At 44.5% G+C, this 20,105-nt stretch overlaps 1 protein-coding gene across 3 annotated transcripts in view; it reads right to left on the reverse strand.

The window, feature by feature from the left end:
• Window positions 1-20,105, reverse strand: part of C1H18orf54 (chromosome 1 C18orf54 homolog) — an 89,986-nt gene that overhangs the window by 53,956 nt on the left and 15,925 nt on the right. For 2 of the 3 annotated variants that reach the window (XM_029579871.1, XM_029579863.1), the window contains exon 3: window positions 4,747-5,529. The exons of the other annotated variant lie outside the window; for it this stretch is intronic. In XM_029579871.1, coding sequence (XP_029435731.1) covers window positions 4,747-5,529 — 783 coding nt within the window. The remainder of the gene's footprint in view (window positions 1-4,746; window positions 5,530-20,105) is intronic. 3 annotated transcript variants of the gene reach the window in all.

A 20,105-nucleotide genomic window follows, 5' to 3' on the forward strand; every position in this document is an offset into this window, starting at 1 on the left:
CTTCGCTCAAATCAGCCAATCATCCAAATACGGTTGAACTAACAATCCTTTTCAACGAAACTGCACTCCCACCACAACCATTATTTTGGTGAATGTCCTGGGTGCTGTGGCTAGGTCGAATGGCAGGGCTTGAAACTGGTAATGAAGTCCCAGGATTGAAAAATCGCAGGAACTTCTGGTGATCGGATCGAATACTGATGTGTAGATACGCTTCCGTCAGATCTAGAGATGCCAGAAACTCCCCTTGACGGACCGCAGCGATGACTGACCTAAACGTCTCCATGTGGAAGCGGGGAATCCGAAGACACCTGTTGACCCGCTTTAAATCAAGAATGGGATGGAAAGTTCCTTCTTTTTTTGGAACCACAAAGTAAATGGAGAAACGGCCCTTTCGTTGTTGACCCAGAGGAACAGGAATGATAGCGCCAAGGTTCAACAAGCGCTGTAACGTCTCCTCTACCGCCTGGCGCTTGGTTGCGTACCCACATGGAGAAACCAGGAACTTGGGACTGGGACGGCATGCAAAATCTAAAGCGTAGCAGTGTCTTATCACAGAGGGAACCCAGTGGTCCAATGTTATTTTGGTCCACTCCTCGTAAAAGAGACAATCTGCCTCTGACTACTGGAACCGAGGAATGGACCAGCATCAAATCATTGTGAAGACTTTCCGCCCTTTGCGGATTGGGAGATACCCGGTCTACCGAAACGTCATCCACGAAAGGACTGAGACCACAACTGTTGCCTGTTGGAATTTTGTCGAAAGGAGGGCGTTGACGCCCGAGGAGCCCTAGACTTTAGGCCACCACGAAACAGATTTAGAGGAAAATGTACCTCTCTGTTTTGGCCAATCTTCTGGCAAACGATGAACTTTATTCTCTCCCAGAGACTGAATTAGATCCTCTAGCTCAGTGGTTCTCAACCCTGCCCTGGGGACCCCCCCCCCCCAGCCAGTCTGGTTTTCAGGATATCCACAAAGAATATGCATGAGAGAAAATTTGCATGTTATGGAGGCAGTGTATGCAAATTTTCTCTCATGCATATTCATTGTGGATATCCTGAAAACCCGACTGGCTGGGGGTTCCCCAGGACAGGGTTGAGAACCACTGCTCTAGCTCCTTACCAAACAGTAGTTTGCCCTTGAAAGGAAGAGATCCCAGCTGGGACTTCGAAGAAAAATCAACCGACCAGTTTCGTAGCCACAAGAGATGATGGGCAGAGACAGCCGATACCATGGTTCTAGCGAATGTGCAGAGTAAATCATAAAAGGCATCCAAACTATAAGCAATGACCGCTTCAAGCCGGCCCGCTCGGAGGGCTTCCACCTCTGACAGCGATTCATTGGCCTGAAGTTGTTGTTGCCAACGAAGACCCACTCTTAAAGAAAAATTGCTACATAAAGCAGCTCTGACGCCAAGTGCAAAGACTTCAAAAGTCTTTTTTAATTGAAGCTCTAGCTTTCTATCCTGCAAATCCTTGAGAGCAGTTGCACCTTTAACAGGGATGGTGGTCTTTTTTGTAACAACCAACTCAGCTGCATCCACCTTGGGAGTACGAAGCAGCTCTAAAGCTTCCTCTGGTAAAGGGTATAGCTTATCCATAGCCTTTGCAACTTTCAGACCCAAGTCTGGGGTATCCCAGTCCCTAAAAATCAAATCCAAGGCTGAAAAATGAAGAGGAAAAGAGAAGGGTGGTCCCCGGAGTCCCAACAATATTGGGTCTGAAGATCCCAACCAAGATTCTTCATGGGGAGCCTCAAAACCCAACTCCCCTAAAATAGTGGGAATGAGAATTCCTAACTCTTCCTTCCTAAAGAGTTGGACAACCTTCGGGTCATCCCCTTCCATAACATGGGATCCCCGGGGAACCCTCAGACTGGTCTGGGTCCCTATCAGCCCCCCATGGAGGCTGCGAAGGCCCGTCCATTCCATCCAGGCTATCAGAATCGGTGGAAGTAGTAGAATCAGGCTGAGGAGTCACTTACTTTAGTTATGAGCCAGTTATACCCTTGTTAAATGTAAACCGATCCGATATGGTTATTACTATGAAGGTCGGTATAAAAAAAAAAAAAAGTGTTAAATAAATAAACAAACAAACAAACAAAACAAACAAACCTCAAAGGACGCTTAGATTTAGAGGGTTCAAGCCCATCCTGAGACTTGGCCCATTCCTTAGGCCTGGCCGGAGAATCCAATAATAAAGATTTATCCAGCGCTCTCTTTTTTTCCTGCTCTCTGAGCCTTAAAAGCCCTGTGGAGGAGCAGTACAAAATCGGATGAAAAAAAAAAAAAAGTCAAGAGGAAGAAGCAACCGTATCCCCCTTGGGGATAACTGTGCTGCCTTTTGCGCCCAGCCCTCCTGAGTTGTCCCCCTCAGGGACCATTCTTTGAGGGGATAAAGGCGGCAGGAGAATCCCCTCCCCCGCCACTGACAGGGCCGCTGAGTTCGCTGACTCGAGCGAATTCAAAATGGCACCCGTTCCTGCGCTCAGCGGGAATGGGCTGACAGAAGGAGAATGCAAGTTTTGAAAAACTCCTGAGACCGACTGGACCCGTAAAACAACCCCCTTAGGGGTTGTGGAGGCTCCCTCTCCCTCAGACATGCAGTTTGAACAGAGGCCGTCCCTTGACAAGCGCACGCGCAGCTCCACAAGCCCGACAAGATAGTCTCCGTGGCATTTTTACCTCAGCAAAAAACAAATTTTTTACCACCAAAAATAGCCGAAAAACGATGGCAAAAAAAGAAACGGAGGGACACGACTCGACCACGAGGGATGGGAGAATCCAAGTATCAAAAAAAGTAAATTTACAAAAAAATAATTTTTTTTTTATTTTTTTTTTTTAAATACTTGCCCGATAGCTTCCGGGTCCTGGCCCAACTGGGGGGAATGAACAGGGCTCCCCGGTATCACCCCCAGTGTTGCACTAGGCTGTAAGGACCCTCGACCCACAGCAGCAGCTGCCTCTCAGAACCTGACAACCCCTGGGAGGCTGAAACCTGTCTCACTTCTGTGCTCTTAAGAAAAATAATTAATTAACCTAACTTATTATTTTCTACTTTTTTTTTTTTTCTTTAAAAGCTATCTATCACAGACTATAGGTTTTGCTCCTGCTCCATCTGCTAGAAGACAGAGAAATAGTGATGGACTGTAGGTGGCGCCCTGCTATATACGTCAGAGTCCTTTAGAACTTCTCTGTCTCTATCTGCTAGGAGGGGGAGGGGGGGGGGCAAAACCCAGGAGTCTGGACTGATCCGGATACGTACGGGGAACTACCCTTTTTCCTGTGTGACTTGGATTAGGGAGCCTGAATCAAAATTGTGCTCCTCCCCACATTTTGGAAGCTGCTTTTAAATTTAAGTACTTCCCTACAATAAATACACTGCCCACAGACTCATTTGTATATTTGTCTCATCTAGATTGAAAGCGTCTTGGAGCAGGGACATAGCTAGCACATATTGTGCTAGCTATGTCTAGTAGGGCTTTAGAAATGAGAAATAGTAATAATGGTTTATAAGGTATGCTGAGGAAGCAGATGTTGTGGCAGCAAGGCAGGAGCAACTGGAGATCACTCTGGTCCTATTTAAACCTGCAGACAGGATAAGAGAAGTGGGGTGGTCTGGGGAATAGTGCCCTGTTGTGGGGGGGAGGGGGCAGAGGAGCTGTTTTGGGGTGACAGTGGCTTATTTTTGGGGAGACTGGATGAGACTGCAATTTTTTTAAAATGCTGAGTACATACTCCTAATGCTCTCCTATTTAAAGCTAGTCAGGACATGGCTTGTGTGACCCCCCCTATTCCGATACCTATGCCTGTACATGCATTTCGCCTTTAAACATTTGCAGCTGGGTACGTTCATTTGAGGTAAGAGCAGTTTTAGGGGAAGATCTACTGGAATTTGGGAATGGGATTTGTTTTATGTTCTCAGTTATTGGGCCAGGTTGGTGGAGGGGGCAGGTTATTAATAAGTCTATACCTGTTATTTTTTGAGAAAATTGGAATTTTGGAAGTATATGGTTTGGAAGGGGTGGGTATTTTATGTACATAGGGTAGTGGGCTGTATGGGAATTGTAGTTTTTCTTTTATTGTAATTCTGCTTGGGGGGTCAATGATGACAGTGCCTAATGAAAGTTTTAAAAAAATGTGTTCACGGAGAGATTTCTGATTCATGTGCCAGGATAGTGGTGTCAGACTGAACAGGTGAGGTAGTGACTGATCAAGTGCTAGGCAGCTGGACATCCTGTTTATCTTCTGCTACCTCACTCTGAACCTCTGATCCCATCTGCTGCCCTCACCCTGCTCCCAGACCAAATTCTTTCCATTGCTCCCTTCCCTCTTCTGCCTTAGATCGTACTTCATGGTTCCAGTGGCAGCAGGCCAAGGTAAACATGAGTGAGTGAGTGCATAGGTCCTGTCTCTCACATGTGCACTCACTCTACCTGCTTCAGCCAGAATCATGGAGGTGGGGGTGGGAGTGCGGGCACGGGAAGAGATTGAAAGAGCTGGAAATGCTCCTAATTTGTGCTACACAGCCAGCACACACTTTACCAACTTGGTCTGTTATATACATTAGCAGCCTTCTCCATGTTAGTTTAAGACTGCTAGTTTAATCAGAAAGGGACTATGCCACAACATTTTACAGATCTAACTAGACTAGATTATATATATCTATATCTATATATAAAACTCCTCAACAATTCCAGAAAAATCAAACAAAGATGTCCAAAAAGTATTAAATAATTTTTACAAGTACCTTTGAATGGCTCTTTGGAACATGGCGATGTGGCTAAATCCTCCTGCTGGAAAACTGACGTTTCATGCACTCTGCCAAACCTGTGTTGAGACAAGCCTTCATCATCCCCCATCGAATTTAGACGCTTGCTGCTTTCAAGCACATTGAAATTATTCAACTTGTCCAGATGTGTCATACTGTTGAGACCTTCAGGAGTCTGTACTGAAGAACTGTCAGCCTTTGTGTGAAATTTGAGAGTAAAATCTCTATCAACTGAATCAGAAAGTAGGCCATAGTTTTTCAGCCACATTGGATATTTGATATCAGGAATGCTGGTTATCCCAGATACATTCAAATCAGACTTCTGGCTCGTCAACCACCTTGGATAATTCTTGGAAGAAGGAAACTTTGAAGCTGATTGACTGCTATTATCTTCCACAGATAACTTTTGAGGCTTTTCTACAGTTCCAGAATTGAAGCTTTTATATGGAGAAAGGTCAGTGAGATTTTGCTTACCCAAAACATTAAAAGTATCTTGAAAGTCAAGCTCTCTTTTAATGTCAAACAAAGAATAAGGGGTATATTTTTTGAGAGAGAATTTATGATGATATTTCCAGCTTTGCTCGTTTCTCTGTATCAGTGGATTAGAGATAGAGGCTTGGTGACTAGGCAATGATCCATCTGATGGCAAAGCAAGCAGGTCATCCGTGGTGAGGCTAGCCAGGTCTAGATCTCTACTAGTGTGGCTTTTAAAGGATGAAGAGAAAGCCAGTCTGTCTCCAGTGCGGTCAGCATCTCCAGAAACTTGAAAATAACACAAACCAATTTTATTTTCATATTCAAAGGTAATAAAACAATTTTATTCTAGCAGTACTACAGGTATAAGGTGATTACCTGGAACACTCTCCTTTAGATACCATCTGAATAGTCACATATATAGGCTTAATATATATGCTTCTTTGTGGTATAGCACATTACCACAAAGAAGCCTCTTCCAAGTTCATTAATAGTTAAGAATATTCTCAGATTAAGGTGGTCTCAGTGATTACTAGACTATGTCTGTTCGTTAACCACATAAAAAGAATGGATAACTTAACTACCACCTAGGAGAGTGGACCGTAGAACTATTCAGTCTTTATAGAAAACCATTTACCATTTATCTGGAGAAAAACAACTATAGTTAGCAACAGATAATTTACAGACCATACAACAGGATACAAAAAATGGATCATCAATTCAAGAAAATTGTATTTTATTCCTAAATAAACCTCTTTAGAGATTAAAAAAAGAAGAATCTTGTAAAAAATAAAAATGGACTGGAGAAATGTGGGATTCCAGGAAAATATCCAAATTCATCTAGCCAAATCTCAACATAATATAGTATCAATATTGTCCCTTGTTGAATTTTAACGTTTTACTCTGACATGTGAACAGATAGTACTGGCGTCTTCTATTTTAGGTTAGTATCTATCTAGATGTTATTCCGTGATAGGTATAGGAAATTTGGAAATGTTTATGGGAGTCCTTTTTGATGTTTTTGATTTTTTTAGAAATCGTTGAAGAACAGTACATCTCGGATTGATGAAGTGTTTATTGTGCACGAGTCCCTGAAGAAGCCCCGACTGATCTTTTGTTGGACAGCTGAGTGTGTTTACACTGTGGCGAGCAAGAGGTGGCGTTCACAGTGTTAAGGAAATAATCAATGGTTTAAAAAAAACCATCTGAGAAACAATGGATAGTGGATTATAACCCAACTGAGGCGAGCAGTGGTGGTTATCCACTGCATTAAGGAAACAATAAGAGATTTGTAAAATTGAATAAACAATTCATTGCTATATTCATGTGATTTCATATTTATAGTACATTGATATAAAATTGATGGTAAAGTGTATTAGGGGTCACTATGTTTATCAGACATGTTTTAAATGTTTTAGTAGGGTGTGAATGTGTATGAATGTGTGATATAAAGAGCTTTTAATGTCTAGATAGAATGAGGATTGTGATACGATTCAATAAACTTTGCACATTATTTTGTACTGTTTAAATATTCTCTGGGTATTGTGTTATTTAGGTATAAGGCCTGGAGCAACATCCCGTGGGATAGAGCCCAGGACCAGATCTGCACCGCTTCCTGACACAAATCTGTGCCTCCCTGCTTGTTGACATACCACATGACAACTTGATGGACAGCCAATCCTTGAAAGCCCATAGAGTGTACCTGATCGCCCAGAGCTTCAGGAAGTTGATTTGACACTGTACTTCCTGAGCGGACCAGACTCTGGGTGCAGAGCCCCTTCCACATGGGCACCCCACCCTAGGGTGGACGCATCTGTGGTAAGGACAATTTGGGTAGGAGGATTCTGGAAAGATATTCCCTGCTCCAAATTGGAAAGGACACATCACCAGGACAAGGAGCCCCAGAGGGAAGGCGTGATACAGATGCGGTCCTGAAGGTTCTGGGTGCCACTGCAACCTTAAGATCTACTGGGATCTGCCCATGTGCAATCGTGTTAAGGGTGTGACATGGATGGTTGCGGCCATATGGCCCAGCAGCTTCAACATGTACCGGACTGAAACCTGCTGGCTCTGTTGAATCACCTCCGCTATGGACGCCAAGGTGATCGCCCTGGCATGCATCAGGAAGGCCTTCTCCTGAGTCATGTCTAGCAAGGTTTCAATAAACTCCAATTGAGGTGATGGGCTGAGGTGCGGTAATTGATGACTAACCCTAGTGACTCCAGCACCCGGATGGTCACGTGCAAGAACCGATCTGCCCCTGCCCGAGAGGCACTCTTAACCAGCCAATCGTCCAGATAAGGGAAAACATGCACTCCCAGTCTGCAGCGGTGCGCCCCCACCATGGTCAGTCATTTGGTTAAGACACGAGGGTGGGGCCGACCCTAGCCAGAACAGCAACACACTGGCCTGGAAGCGCTTTTTTTCCCCCCACCAGAAATCTGAGATGCTTCCTGTGACCTGGGATGATCTCTATGTGAGTGTGGGCATCCTTTAGATCGAGAGAGCATAGCTAGTCCCCTTTTTGCAAGATGGGAATCAGGGTGCCCAGGGAAACCATCCTGAACTTTATTTTTCTGAGAAACTTGTTAAAAGAACTTCAGGCCGAGGATGGGACAAAGTCCCCATGTTCTCTTTGGAATCAGGAAGTACCGGGAGTAGAATCCCTGGCCTCTTTGCCCTGGTGGGACAGGCTTGACCGTTCTGGCTGTTAAGAGGGCAAAGCTCCCAAAGAAGTACCTCCTGATGTACTACCGGCCCCCAAAATGGGCAATGAGGAGAATTTAGCGGGACACCCAAAGGGGTTCAATCGGTACCCTTGGTGGACAATAGACAGAAACCACTGGTCTAAGGTTATACTGGGCCACCGGTTCGCGAAGAACCATAGCCTGCGTCTCTGGTATGGGCAGCTGCTCCCCATGATCCAGTTAAAACCCCATCCCAGGTTTTGGCTGGGGTGCCGGCTTAAGTTTGGGAGCCCACTGCTGTCTGGGACAGCCATGAAGTGCCAGAAGATAGTACTTCCTCTGGTGGTAGAAAGACTTCCTCGGGCCATACCGTGCTGACCTCCTTGCTGAGTAGAGCGATTCTGAAGTAGTAGCGGAGAGTTGTTGGAGGGTCGAATGGTGATCCCACAACTGGTATGATCCAAAATCACAAAAACCACGCCCAGAACTACAAGTAATCTGGGTACTTCTATATCAATCACAAAAACCAGCATCAGTCGCCCATTGTATATAGCACCAGTGAAATTGTTTTATTATATATTGGAGAAATGACTTACCTGATAATTTTATTTTCCATAGTGTAGACAGATGGACTCAGGACCAATGGGTATAGTGTACTCCTGATAGCAGATGGAGTCAGATTTCAAAGCTGATGTCAGCCTACATATACCCGTGCAGGAAGCTTAGCTCTTCAGTATTCTCCTCGAAAAGCAATTATGGATATATGTGTGCTATAATAACTTGATTAATTTGGCTAACTTGATTAACTAGGACTGGTTCAACTGATTTCCAAATTGGAGACCGCCAGTGCACTCAACTGAATAACGCCGACACCCGGCAAGTATGGGTGTCTTGAACTAGGGGTAATACCTGGCTTACCCATTCTTGTCTTGTTATCGGGGTTTGCCACCCGAGTTTTCCAGATTCTGGGGCAGCCATGGGTGGGAAGCTGAGTCCATCTGTCTACACTAAGGAAAACGAAATTATCAGGTAAGTAATTTCTCCATTTCCTATCATATAGCAGATGGACTCAGGACCAATGGGATGTACAAAAGCTACTCCCGAACCAGGTGGGAGGCTGCCCGTGGTCCACTTAGTACTGCCCTTGCAAAGGTTGTGTCCTCCAGGGCCTGGACATCCAGGCGGTAGAACCTGGAGAAGGTATGTATGGAGGACCACGTCGCCGACCAACAGATGTTGGCAGAAGACAGCATCTTATCTTGGTTTCCGCCCAGGACACTGCCTGGGCCCTTGTAGAATGGGCCTTAACCTGTAGAGGCAGAGGTTTCCCTGCCTCTTCGTAGACTGCCTTGATTACTTCTTTGATCCAGCGGGCTATAGTTGCCCGCAAGGCCACTTCCCCGTTTCATCCCGCTGTGAAGGACGAATAGGTGGTCCGTCTTTCATACAGATTCCGACCTTTCCAAGTATCGGACTAGGAGTCTGTCAACATTTAGATGGCGAAGGCGGCGTGAGTCTTCAGAGTCCTTATGTTCATCTGGAGATGGCAGCAAGATGGTTTGGTTTAGATGAAACTGAGTAACCACCTTCGGGAGAAAGGAGGGGACAGTAGCTGTATGGATCCTGGTGTGAACCTGAGGAACGGTTCCCGGCAGGATAGCGCTTGAAGTTTGGAGATGCGATGGCCTGAACATATTGCCAACTAGGAATGCAGTCTTCAAAGTCAGGAGCCGTAGTGACAGCCCACGTGTAGGTCTGAAGAAAGCTCCCGCTAGGAAGTCTAGAACTAGACAGATTCCATAGGGGCACCGGCCACTTTAATGGTGGTTGGATTTGTTTGACCCCTCTCAGGAAGCAGGAAACATCTGGATGGATTGATAGACTGATGATGTCCACTTTGGCTCTAAAACAGGCCAGCAGGGCCACCTGAACCTTGAGGGAGTTGAGAGACAACCCCTTCAAGCCGTCCTGCAAAAATTTCAGGATCAAGGAGATTTTGATTGTCTCCGATTAGTCTTAAATGTGCCACATGCTAACTTCAAGGAATGCCCCCTGGTCCTTCAATTATCTGAAACAGTAAATAACAGATTCACACTTCCCCATTCTAGACCTCTTATGATTTTATAGACCTCTGTCATATCCTCCCCAGTCATCTCTTCTCCAAGCTGAACAGTCCTAAACCTCTTTAGCCTTTCCTCATAGGGTTGCTGTTCCATGCCCTTTATCATTTTGGTCACCCTTCTCTGTACCTTCTCCAGTGCAACTATATCTTTTTTGAGATGCGACCAGTATTGCATACAGTATTCAGTGTATTCAATGTCTATCTATACATTATGGAGCTATACAGAGGCATTATGACATTCTCCATTTTACTGTTTGTTTTTTTGACTGCCGCAGCACACTGAGCGAACGACTTCAATGTATTATCCACTATGACCCCTAGATATTTTTCCTGGGTGGTAATTCCTAATATGAAACCTAACTGGTGGGCCGATACAGTAAAAAATGCGGGAGAGCGGGCGAGTGCCCGCTCTCCCGGTGCGCACACAGGACACTCTCCTGTGCGCGCGATACAGTAAATTTTATTTAAATTAGGCCCGGCGGTAAAAAGAGGTGCTAGGGACACTAGCGCGTCCCTAGCGCCTCTTTTTGGACAAGAGTGGCGGCTGTCAGCGGGTTTGACAGCCAATGCTCAATTTTGCCGGCGTTGGTTCTCGAGCCCGCTGACAGCCACGGGTTTGGAAACCAGACGCCGGCAAAATTGAGCGTCTGGTTTTCAACCCACGGGCCTATTTCAAATTTTTTTTTATTTTTTTAAACTTTCGAGACCTCCAACTTAATATCGCCATGATATTAAGTCGGAGGGTGCACAGAAAAGCAGTTTTTACTGCTTTTCTGTGCACTTTCCCGGTGCCTCGAGAAATTAGCGCCTACCTTTGGGGAGGCGCTAATTTCTGAAAGTAAAATGTGCGGCTTGGCTGCACATTTTACTTACTGAATCGTGCGGGAATACCTATTAGGGCCATCAACATGCATTTGCATGTTGCGGGCGCTATTAGGTTCGGGGGGTTGGGCGCGTGTTTTGGACGCCCTATTACCCCTTACTGAATAAGGGGTAAAGCTAGCGCGTCGAAAATGCGCGCCGAAACGTATCGGCCTGCATGTAACTACAGTGTGGGTTACTTTTCCCTGTATGTATCGCCTTGCACTTGTGCACATTAAATTCCATCTGATTGCCAAATCTTCCAGTCTCGCAAGGCTTTCCTGCAATTTATCACAATTCACATATGATTTAACTGCTCTGAATAATTTTGTGATGAACTATCAAATCAATGAATTAATGCCCCATCAATATCTTCTCTAACATTCAAAATACACTATTGTATACTCAAAACAATGAGTCATATTAATCCAAAAAATTCACTAGGGCTGCGGAGTCTCTGATGGCTCCTATAGCCCAGCTGTTTAACCAAAAACAATTTTTGAAAAGATAGAGGAAGGGTTTCATATGAGTGTTGAACCCCCATGGGTGAACTCTTTTTGTGTATAATCATTAACCAAACCTCCTCCATCCAATGTTTTTATCAATGATTATGTACACCATAGGTGAAAACTGCATATATTTTTTTCTCTTTTTAAATTTTATATTATGTGCCAAAAATCATTAAAAAAAAGCATTAAAAATTTTGTGACATCTGCAAATTTGATCGCCTCACTCATGTCCCCTTTTCTAGATCATTTATAAATATATTGAAAAGCACTGGTCCAATTACAGAGGCACTCCACTGTTTACCCTTTTCCACTGAGAAAACTGACCAATTAATCCTACTCTATTTCCTGTCTTTTAAGCAGTTTGCAATAGACAAAAAGGATATCCCCTCCTATCCCATGACTTGCTAGGTTTTGGGGTTTTTTTAGAAGACTTGAGGGACTTTGCCAAACTCCTTCTGAAAATCCAAATTCACATCTGCCAGTTCACTTTTATCCATATGCTTATTCACCCCTTAAAAAAACAACAACAAAAAACCACAGTTGCAGATTTGTAAGGCAAGACTTCCCTTGGGTAAATGCATGTTGGCTGTGTCCCATTAAACCGTGTCTATCTATACGTTATGAGATTTTAATTTTTAGAATAGTTTCCATTATTTTTCCCAGCACTGAAGTCAGGCTCACCTGTCTATAGTTTCTTGGATCACCCCTGAAGCCTTTTTTTTTTTTTTTTTTTTTTTTTTAAAAAGATATCAGGGTTACATTGGCCACCCTCAAGGCCTCAGGTGAAAAGGTCTATTTTAATGATAGGTTACAAATTTTTACTAATAGGTCATAAAATTTCATTTTTGCATTCTTTAGTGAATCAGAGTATTAAACTATTGGGCAACTGGCATCTGTTGCTGCATTTTATTGCTAGTCTCTGCTTTAGTGAACCATCCTGTGCCTACAAGAACTAGTACAATAATTTTCTCTTGTGCTTTCCAAACCTCTCCTGAAGGTACAACTAGGCAGTTGGATTTTCAGGATTGCCAAAAGTGTATGTACACGAGAGATTTTCATCTTTCTACTTTTGGGGGAGAGAATCACACTGATTAGATCCTTAATAGTTCAACTTAAATCAGTTTTGCCAAACTCCAATTATGTCAATAAACAGAAGTCCCTCACTGGCGAACAGGTAGCCCCCTGTATAATTCTTCTGAAAAGAGAGGTTGAGATAAAGGGCAGCCTAATTAATCAGGTTTGCTGTCACACAGTTTAAACTTTCCAGGGAAGAGTTTGTGATTTTAAAATAGAAATAAGATGCCAAAGAGCTGGTAAGGAAACTTGATTCACGACCTGCTACAGCAGCCATTCATAACCCTATTTTCTCCTCCACAACCCTAATATTTCTGCTTGACATAGAAACATAGAAATGACGGCAGAAGAAGACTTAAAGGCCCATCCAGTCTGCCCAGCAAGCTTTCACACTTTTTTTTTTCTCATACTTTAGTAACCTTTTGGTTCTATTTCCCTTCCACCCCCACCATTAATGTAGAGAGCAGTGTTGGAACTGCATCTAAGTGAAATATCTAGCTTAATTAGTTAGGGGTAGTAACCGCCGCAATAAGCAAGCTACACCCATGCTTGTTTACCCAGACTATGTAATTCAGTCTTTGTTGGTTGTTGTCTGTATATAGATCCACTTTTCTTCATTCCCCCCTGCCGTTGAAGCAGAGAGCTATGCTGGATATGCATTGAAAGTGAAGTATCAGGTTTATTAGGTTTGGGATAATAACCGCATGTAATTAGCCTTGCTTACTACTAATTCGGATGAAACAATCCTTGCGTTTCTCAAGACCAAGTAAAAGAATGACAGTTTTCTTCTTATACTTGATTCTCAGGTGAGGCCTTGAGTTATTATCACAATCACAGAAAAGGAGAATTTACTCTTACTTAATAATGAAAAAATTATTTCTATTACTGATCAAATTTATTCCAATACTTGCACAACTACCCCTATGACATTTGAAGGTATCCATAGGTGATCACCAGATGTACTGTTTCACTAAAGCATGATGATTGCCTAACTCCAATGAGGCCTACTGTGTTAGTCTGTGAAAATTAAGACAGAGAGAAACATCCATATTTAAATGTCAAGAAGTCTAAAAGCCATAGAACAAATGTTCTTCTAAATCTATGGTGGATACTCGATTCACCAACAAATGTTCAGAGGCAGCATATCTGAGCTTGAATCCAAGCTCCTGTTATCAACATTGGGTGACCTTTAGGTAACAGGAAGAGTTAGGGTAAATCAATCGTGAGATTTCAGCCAAGTAATGGTCGACAAAGTGAGCAAAATCTGCATCATGTTTGGAGCACTAAGGAGACTCTCCTCAGTGAGCCCAGCTCATACCCATGCTTCAAGTTCATGACAGAGCACTGCATTGCTAGCTTTGCCCAGGGGAACCTATGCCAATGTTCAGAAAGAAATTACTAAAAGGCTAAAAATGGTCGATTTTTCTAGGATAATGAACCTCATAAAGCACTATGGTCATGCACTGAAATATTTTAATTAAGCTACAGTGCCCATAACACTGGGCATTACTATGAGATAACAGCATGTACTAACAGTTAAATGCCCAAACCGTAGCCAAGAATCATTATCTCAAGGAAACATTTTTAATAAAAGAAAAAACTGCGCACACAAGTTTGAGGTCCTTGGACGCAGCTCTATCTGGTTAGTAGCTTGTCAATATTTGAGAGTAAGAAGAGAAAACAGGATATCATGGACACTTGGAAGAAGACTGAACACAATGGAAAAAAATGTTTATCCATTCTAAAACACTAGCTATAAAACAAAAAAGGTAAAAGATTCAGGACATTCAAGCAGAGCCAATTCAATATGCTTATCTGAGCTGGGGAGGAAAGTGCATTATCAAGCTCTCCACCCCAGCCCTTTCCAGACATAAAGCATGAAGTATATAAAAAGGTTATTTCTTCCTGAATTAGCTGCCTTGTGAAGAAAGCAAAATTGCTTACCTTGTAATAGGTGTTATCCCAGGACAGCAGGATGTAGTCCTCACATATGGGTGACGTCATCCACGGAGCCCTTAAGCGGGAAAAACTTCTGGCAAGTTTCTAGAAGCTTTAAACTGGCTGCCTGAGGCTACTGAGCATGCCCGGCATGCCATGATATTCCCTGCCACAGGGGGTCTCACTCCAGTCTTGTATGTAGCAATAAGCGATAGCAAAACGAAAATAATAAAGTCTGATGCCCAACTCCTCAGGGTGGTGGGTGGGTTTCGTGAGGACTACATCCTGCTGTCCTGGGATAACACCTATTACAAGGTAAGCAATTTTGCTTTATCCCAGGACAAGCAGGATGCTAGTCCTCACATATGGGTGATTAGCAAGCTAGAGGCTGAGTCATTGTCCATGCAGGAAGCAGTGATGCATGTTAGAGGAAATGATGCAGCCGAAGATCACATCAGGCTGGATGTAGAGGGAGTTGGGATTAAACTGGAAACAAGTTCTTTAAGACAGATTGTCCATAGGCGGAATCTTGTCGTCCTTCCTTGTCCAAACAGTAATGAGCTGCAAAGGTATGAAGGGAACTCCATGTTGCTGCTTACAAATGTCAATGATTGGTACTGAACGAAAATGTGCTACTGAGGTTGACATTGCTCGTACTGAATGTGCCTTTACTCGCCCTTGGAGAGGAAGGCCTGCTTTTGTATAGCAAAATTGTATGCAGTCTGCTAACCAATTAGATAGAGTATGCTTTCCCACTGCTTTACCTGGCTTATTTGGGTCATAAGAGACAAAAAGCTGATTGGATTTTCTGAGGGACGTAGTGCGATTCAAATAATAGGACAATGCACGTTTACAGTCCAAAGTGTGTAAAGCTCTTTCGCCTTGATGAGAGTGAGGCTTTGGAAAGAATGTGGGTAGAACTATAGTTTGATTTAAGTGGAATTCCGTAACTACCTTAGGAAGGAATTTTGGATGTGTTCGGAGAACCACTCTGTCATGGAGGAACTTTGTATAAGGTTCATATGTGACAAGTGCTTGCAATTCACTAACCCTCCTAGCTGATGTAATGGCTATGAGGAAAATAGTTTTCCATGTGAGAAATTTAATTTCACAGGTATCTATGGGTTCAAAGGGAGAACGCACTAAACCTGTTAAGACCAGATTGAGGTCCCATTGTGTAGCTGGGGGCCGAATTGGTGGTTTAAGCTGAGTTAGACCTCTCATGAATCTACTGACAAGAGGTTGTGTGGAGAAAGGTGCATCTCCTATCTTGTTATGATAAGCTGAGATTGCACTCAAATGTACTCTGATTGACGATGTCTGAAGACCAGAGTCTGAGAGATAGTACAGATAATCTAGAAGAGTAGTTGTGGGGCAAGTGAAAGGATCCGTATTGTTTTGTTTGCACCAGGAAGTAAATCGTTTCCATTTGAAAGAATAATTCTCTCTTGTGGAAGGTTTGCGGGAAGCTATAAGCACTTGAGAAACATTAGTTGAGAGATTAAGTGATTGTAAGATCAAGCTTTCAACATCCATGCTGTCAAGGATAGGGATTGAAGGTTGGGATGGCGCAACCGGCCCTGATTCTGAGTGATGAGAGTGGGAGCTACTCCCAGGCGTATTGGATCCTTGATTGACAGGTCTAGCAGTGTGGGAAACCATACTTGTCGAGGCCAATATGGGGCTATGAGAATCATGGACCCCTTGTCCTGCTGTAGCTTCACCAGCGTCTTAGTGATAAGCGGTATTGGAGGATATGCATATAGTAGGCCTGAGTTCCAAGGGCGAGCAAAAGCGTTCTTGGCTGGCTGGTTCTTCTGGTTGTGTAGAGAACAGAAGTTGTCCACTTTGTGGTTCAGGTGCGACGCAAAGAGGTCTGTTGTTGGTTGTCCCCAACGTTGGAATAGTTTGGTCGCAACAGAGGGATTTAGAGACCAATCGTGCGGTTGGAACTGGCGACTGAGTCGGTCTGCTAGCACATTTTGAATCCCTGCTAGATAAGTGGCCTGTAGGAACATTGAGTGAGTCAAGGCCCAGTCCCAAATTTGTGCAGCTTCCTGACACAGGAGATACGAACCCGTACCTCCCTGTTTGTTGATGTACCACATGGCTACCGTATTGGCTGTCTGAATTAGCACCGTCTTGTGTGAAAGGCAGTCCTTGAACGCATGCAGCGCATAACGTATAGCTCGAAGTTCCAGAAAATTGATTTGATAAGTGGCTTCGAGTTTTGTCCAAGTTCCTTGCGTTTGGAAAGAGTTCACATGAGCTCCCCATCCCAAGGTGGATGCATCTGTAGTTAATGTTATCTGAGGGATCGGTTTCTGGAAGGGCAGGCCCTTGCGCAAATTGTCCTTGAGTGTCCACCATTGTAGCGATGAGCGTAGCTGGTGGGTTACTTGAATGCGCGAGTGAAGCGGTTGAATGGCTTGGATCCATTGTGAGCGAAGAGTCCATTGGGTTAGTCGCATGGCAAGTCTTGCCATCGGAGTAACATGAACCGTGGAAGCCATGTGGCCTAGCAAGATAAGAAACTGATGAGCTGTCACTTGTGGTTGTATGGACATGGAGTACGCCAACTGGGACAGTGTTTGAGCACGATCTTCTGGAAGAAAAGCCTGTGCAAGGTTTGTGTCTAATTCTGCTCCTATGTATTGTAGCAGATGAGACGGATGGAGGTGGGATTTTTGAAAATTTATGAGAAAACCCAGTCTGTGAAGTAACTGTATTGTGTAACGGAGAGAAGTTAGTGCTCCTTGGTGCGACTGGCTTTTTATTAGCCAATCGTCTAGGTAAGGGAAGACATGAACACCTTGTTTGTGCAAATGTCCTGCTATTACTGCTAGGCATTTGGTGAATACTCTGGGAGCTGAGGCGAGGCCGAATGGTAGGACTCTGTACTGAAAATGCTGGTGTCCCACCTTGAATCTTAGGTACTTGCGATGAGGTGGGACTATAGGTATGTGCGTATAAGCGTCTTGGAGATCCAGAGAACAAAGCCAATCCCCCCTTTGTATGAGAGGAAGCATGGTGCCTAATGATACCATTCTGAATTTTTCTTTCTTTAGAAATTTGTTGAGATTCCTGAGATCTAGAATGGGACGAAGTCCTCCGGTTTTCTTTGGAATGAGGAAATAAATCGGGAATAGAATCCTCTTCCCTTCTGTGAGTGTGGTACGTGTTCCACAGCTTTTGCTTTCAGAAGAGTAGATAATTCCATTTGCAATTGAGGAATGTGTTCTAGATAGGAGGTTTGTGGTGGAAACTCCTGCGGAAGAGTTGTGAAGTCCAGGCGGTAACCCTGATGAACTATGGATAAGACCCATTGATCTGTGGTGATGCTTTCCCATTCGTTGTAAAATTGGGAAATCCTTCCCCCTACTGGTAAATCTGGAAAGGGGTTTGGTTGGCTCTGTTCTGCGGGACTGCTTTCAAAAACCAGAGGTGGAAGCTGTTTGGGGCGGAGGCTGCGGCCTTGCCGCTCTCTGCTGTCTTTGCTGAGGCCGTTGTTGAGGCCTTGTAGAGCGTGGTCTAGAGGTCTGAGGGTAATATCTCCTCGGCCTGTAGAAAGGCCGTCTGGTGTCTCTACGTGGAGGCCTGCGGGCAGGGTGAGTTGTAGGATCATGGGACAAAGTAGAGAGCTGCTTTAACGTTTCAGAGTGCTCTCTAAGCTGTGTGACAGCATCTTGCACCTTTGTTCCGAACAAGTTGTCACCTTGGCAAGGTAAGTCCACTAGTTTATCCTGGACTTCTGGACGTAAGTCCGAAGCCTTCAACCAGGCCCATCTTCGCGCACTGATGCCTGATGCTGCAGTTCTGGAAGAAGTCTCAAAGGCATCATACGCCGCTCGCACCTCATGTTTGCCCGCATCCAGACCCTTCTGCACAATCTGTTGTGCTGCCTCCTGCTGTTGTTGAGGTAGAGATGGAAGAAATTCCTCAATCTGCTTCCACAGATTTCTTTGATGCTGTGTCATATACAACTGGTACGCAGCAATCTTAGCATTCAGCATCGCTCCCTGGTAAATCTTCCGCCCCATAAGGTCTAAGAATCTGTTGTCTTTCCCTGGAGGGAAAGAGGCGTGCGTTCTAGACCTGCGTGACTTCTTTTGTGCAGATTCCACAACTAATGAGCTATGTGGCAGTTGTGGCTTCTGGAACCCTGGGGCTGCTTGGACTAAATACGTAGAGTCCACTCTACGATTTACTCCAGGTGTTGTACACGGGTGCTCCCAAATCCTTTGTTGAAGTTGCAGCAGCACTTCGTGTACTGGGATAGCTAAGTTATGTTTTGAGGGATCTACAAATTGTAGTATCTCCAGGGTCTGCTGTCTTTCATCCTTCTCCGCTTGTAGCTGGAAAGGGATGGATTCTGACATTTCTTGAATGAAGGAAGCAAAGGATAAATCCTCAGGAGGGGATTGTTTCTTGGCCTGAGGCGGAGTACCTTCTGATAAAAAATCCTCTGAAGAATGCTCCGATTGTGTATCTGACCATGTATCTGTTGGGGGCTGGTATGAATGATGGTCCCCCCTTTTAGCTGGTGATATCCCAGATGGTCCTTGTAAAGGATCTTGGGTGTCTGGCACACCATCACTGGCATCACTTTCTTCCTCAGGCTGTGAAGGCAAGGAAGCTAAAAGATCCTGATATCTTTTTGTAAGAATTGCATGAAGTTGTCTTTCAGAAGAAACTTCTGGGGCCTGCAGGGATGTGTGCTTAGTCTTCCCTGATGCCTTTTTTCCTTGCCCTGGAGCTCTAGAGGGAGCTAGGGTGTATTGTGGTGTTACTTGTGCAGTAGGAGGAAGTGCTGAAGTTAGAAATGAGAACATGGAAATGGGAATCAATGAGGAGATAGGCCTGGAAGCCATTGTGGACATCGAGGTTTGTAAAATAGTCGATTCCATCGATGGCCCTGACAGCTGTATCAAAGATGAAGCTGTAGAAATCATTGGATCAGCCGGTATCACTGAGGAGCAGCTGGCCGCATCCATCGGCATGGAAAAAAACTGTTAACGGCGATGCGGCAGTCGTCCTCGGCATTGAGATAGACGATGATGGCACCGTCATCGATATCGAGGAGGGCATCGACTCGATGGTCGGCATCGATTGAAGAGTCGGCATCGACCCGGAGGTCGGCATCGGTCCTAGGGCCGGCATCGGCGATGTCGCCGGCATGCTCTCTTTAAGGGCATCCGTAACGATTTTCTTAATCAAAGCGGTTAAGTCTGTTACGGACGTCGATGGTATCGATTCCTCTGTAGGTGTTGCGGAGGTCGATGACAACTTCCGCTGTTTAGATACCGGTTCCTCCGGCGGTGGTAATGGAGGAATTGAATGATGTCTGCGATGCTTATGTTTTGTGCGAATCTCAGACACAGACTTTGACGATGCCACAGATGGTGTTGGCGATGAAGCGTCCCCCGAACCTTCTGGGATTCTTGTCTTTAGAAGTATCTTCTTCGATAAGCCTACCGGTGAAGATTTAGTCGATGACGAAGGCGACGGCAATGCCCGGATTTGAAAAATCTGAGCCATTTTCTCATGGCGAAGTTTCCGTCCTTTCGCCGTCATTTCTTGACACTGGGCACAAGAGGCGATGTCATGGTCTCCACCCAAACAGCGAACGCACTCGACATGCGGGTCAGTAATCGACATAGTCCGGTTGCAGGC

The sequence above is a fragment of the Rhinatrema bivittatum genome, chromosome 1, assembly GCF_901001135.1.
Source record: "Rhinatrema bivittatum chromosome 1, aRhiBiv1.1, whole genome shotgun sequence".
NCBI classification, from domain to species: Eukaryota; Metazoa; Chordata; class Amphibia; order Gymnophiona; family Rhinatrematidae; genus Rhinatrema; species Rhinatrema bivittatum.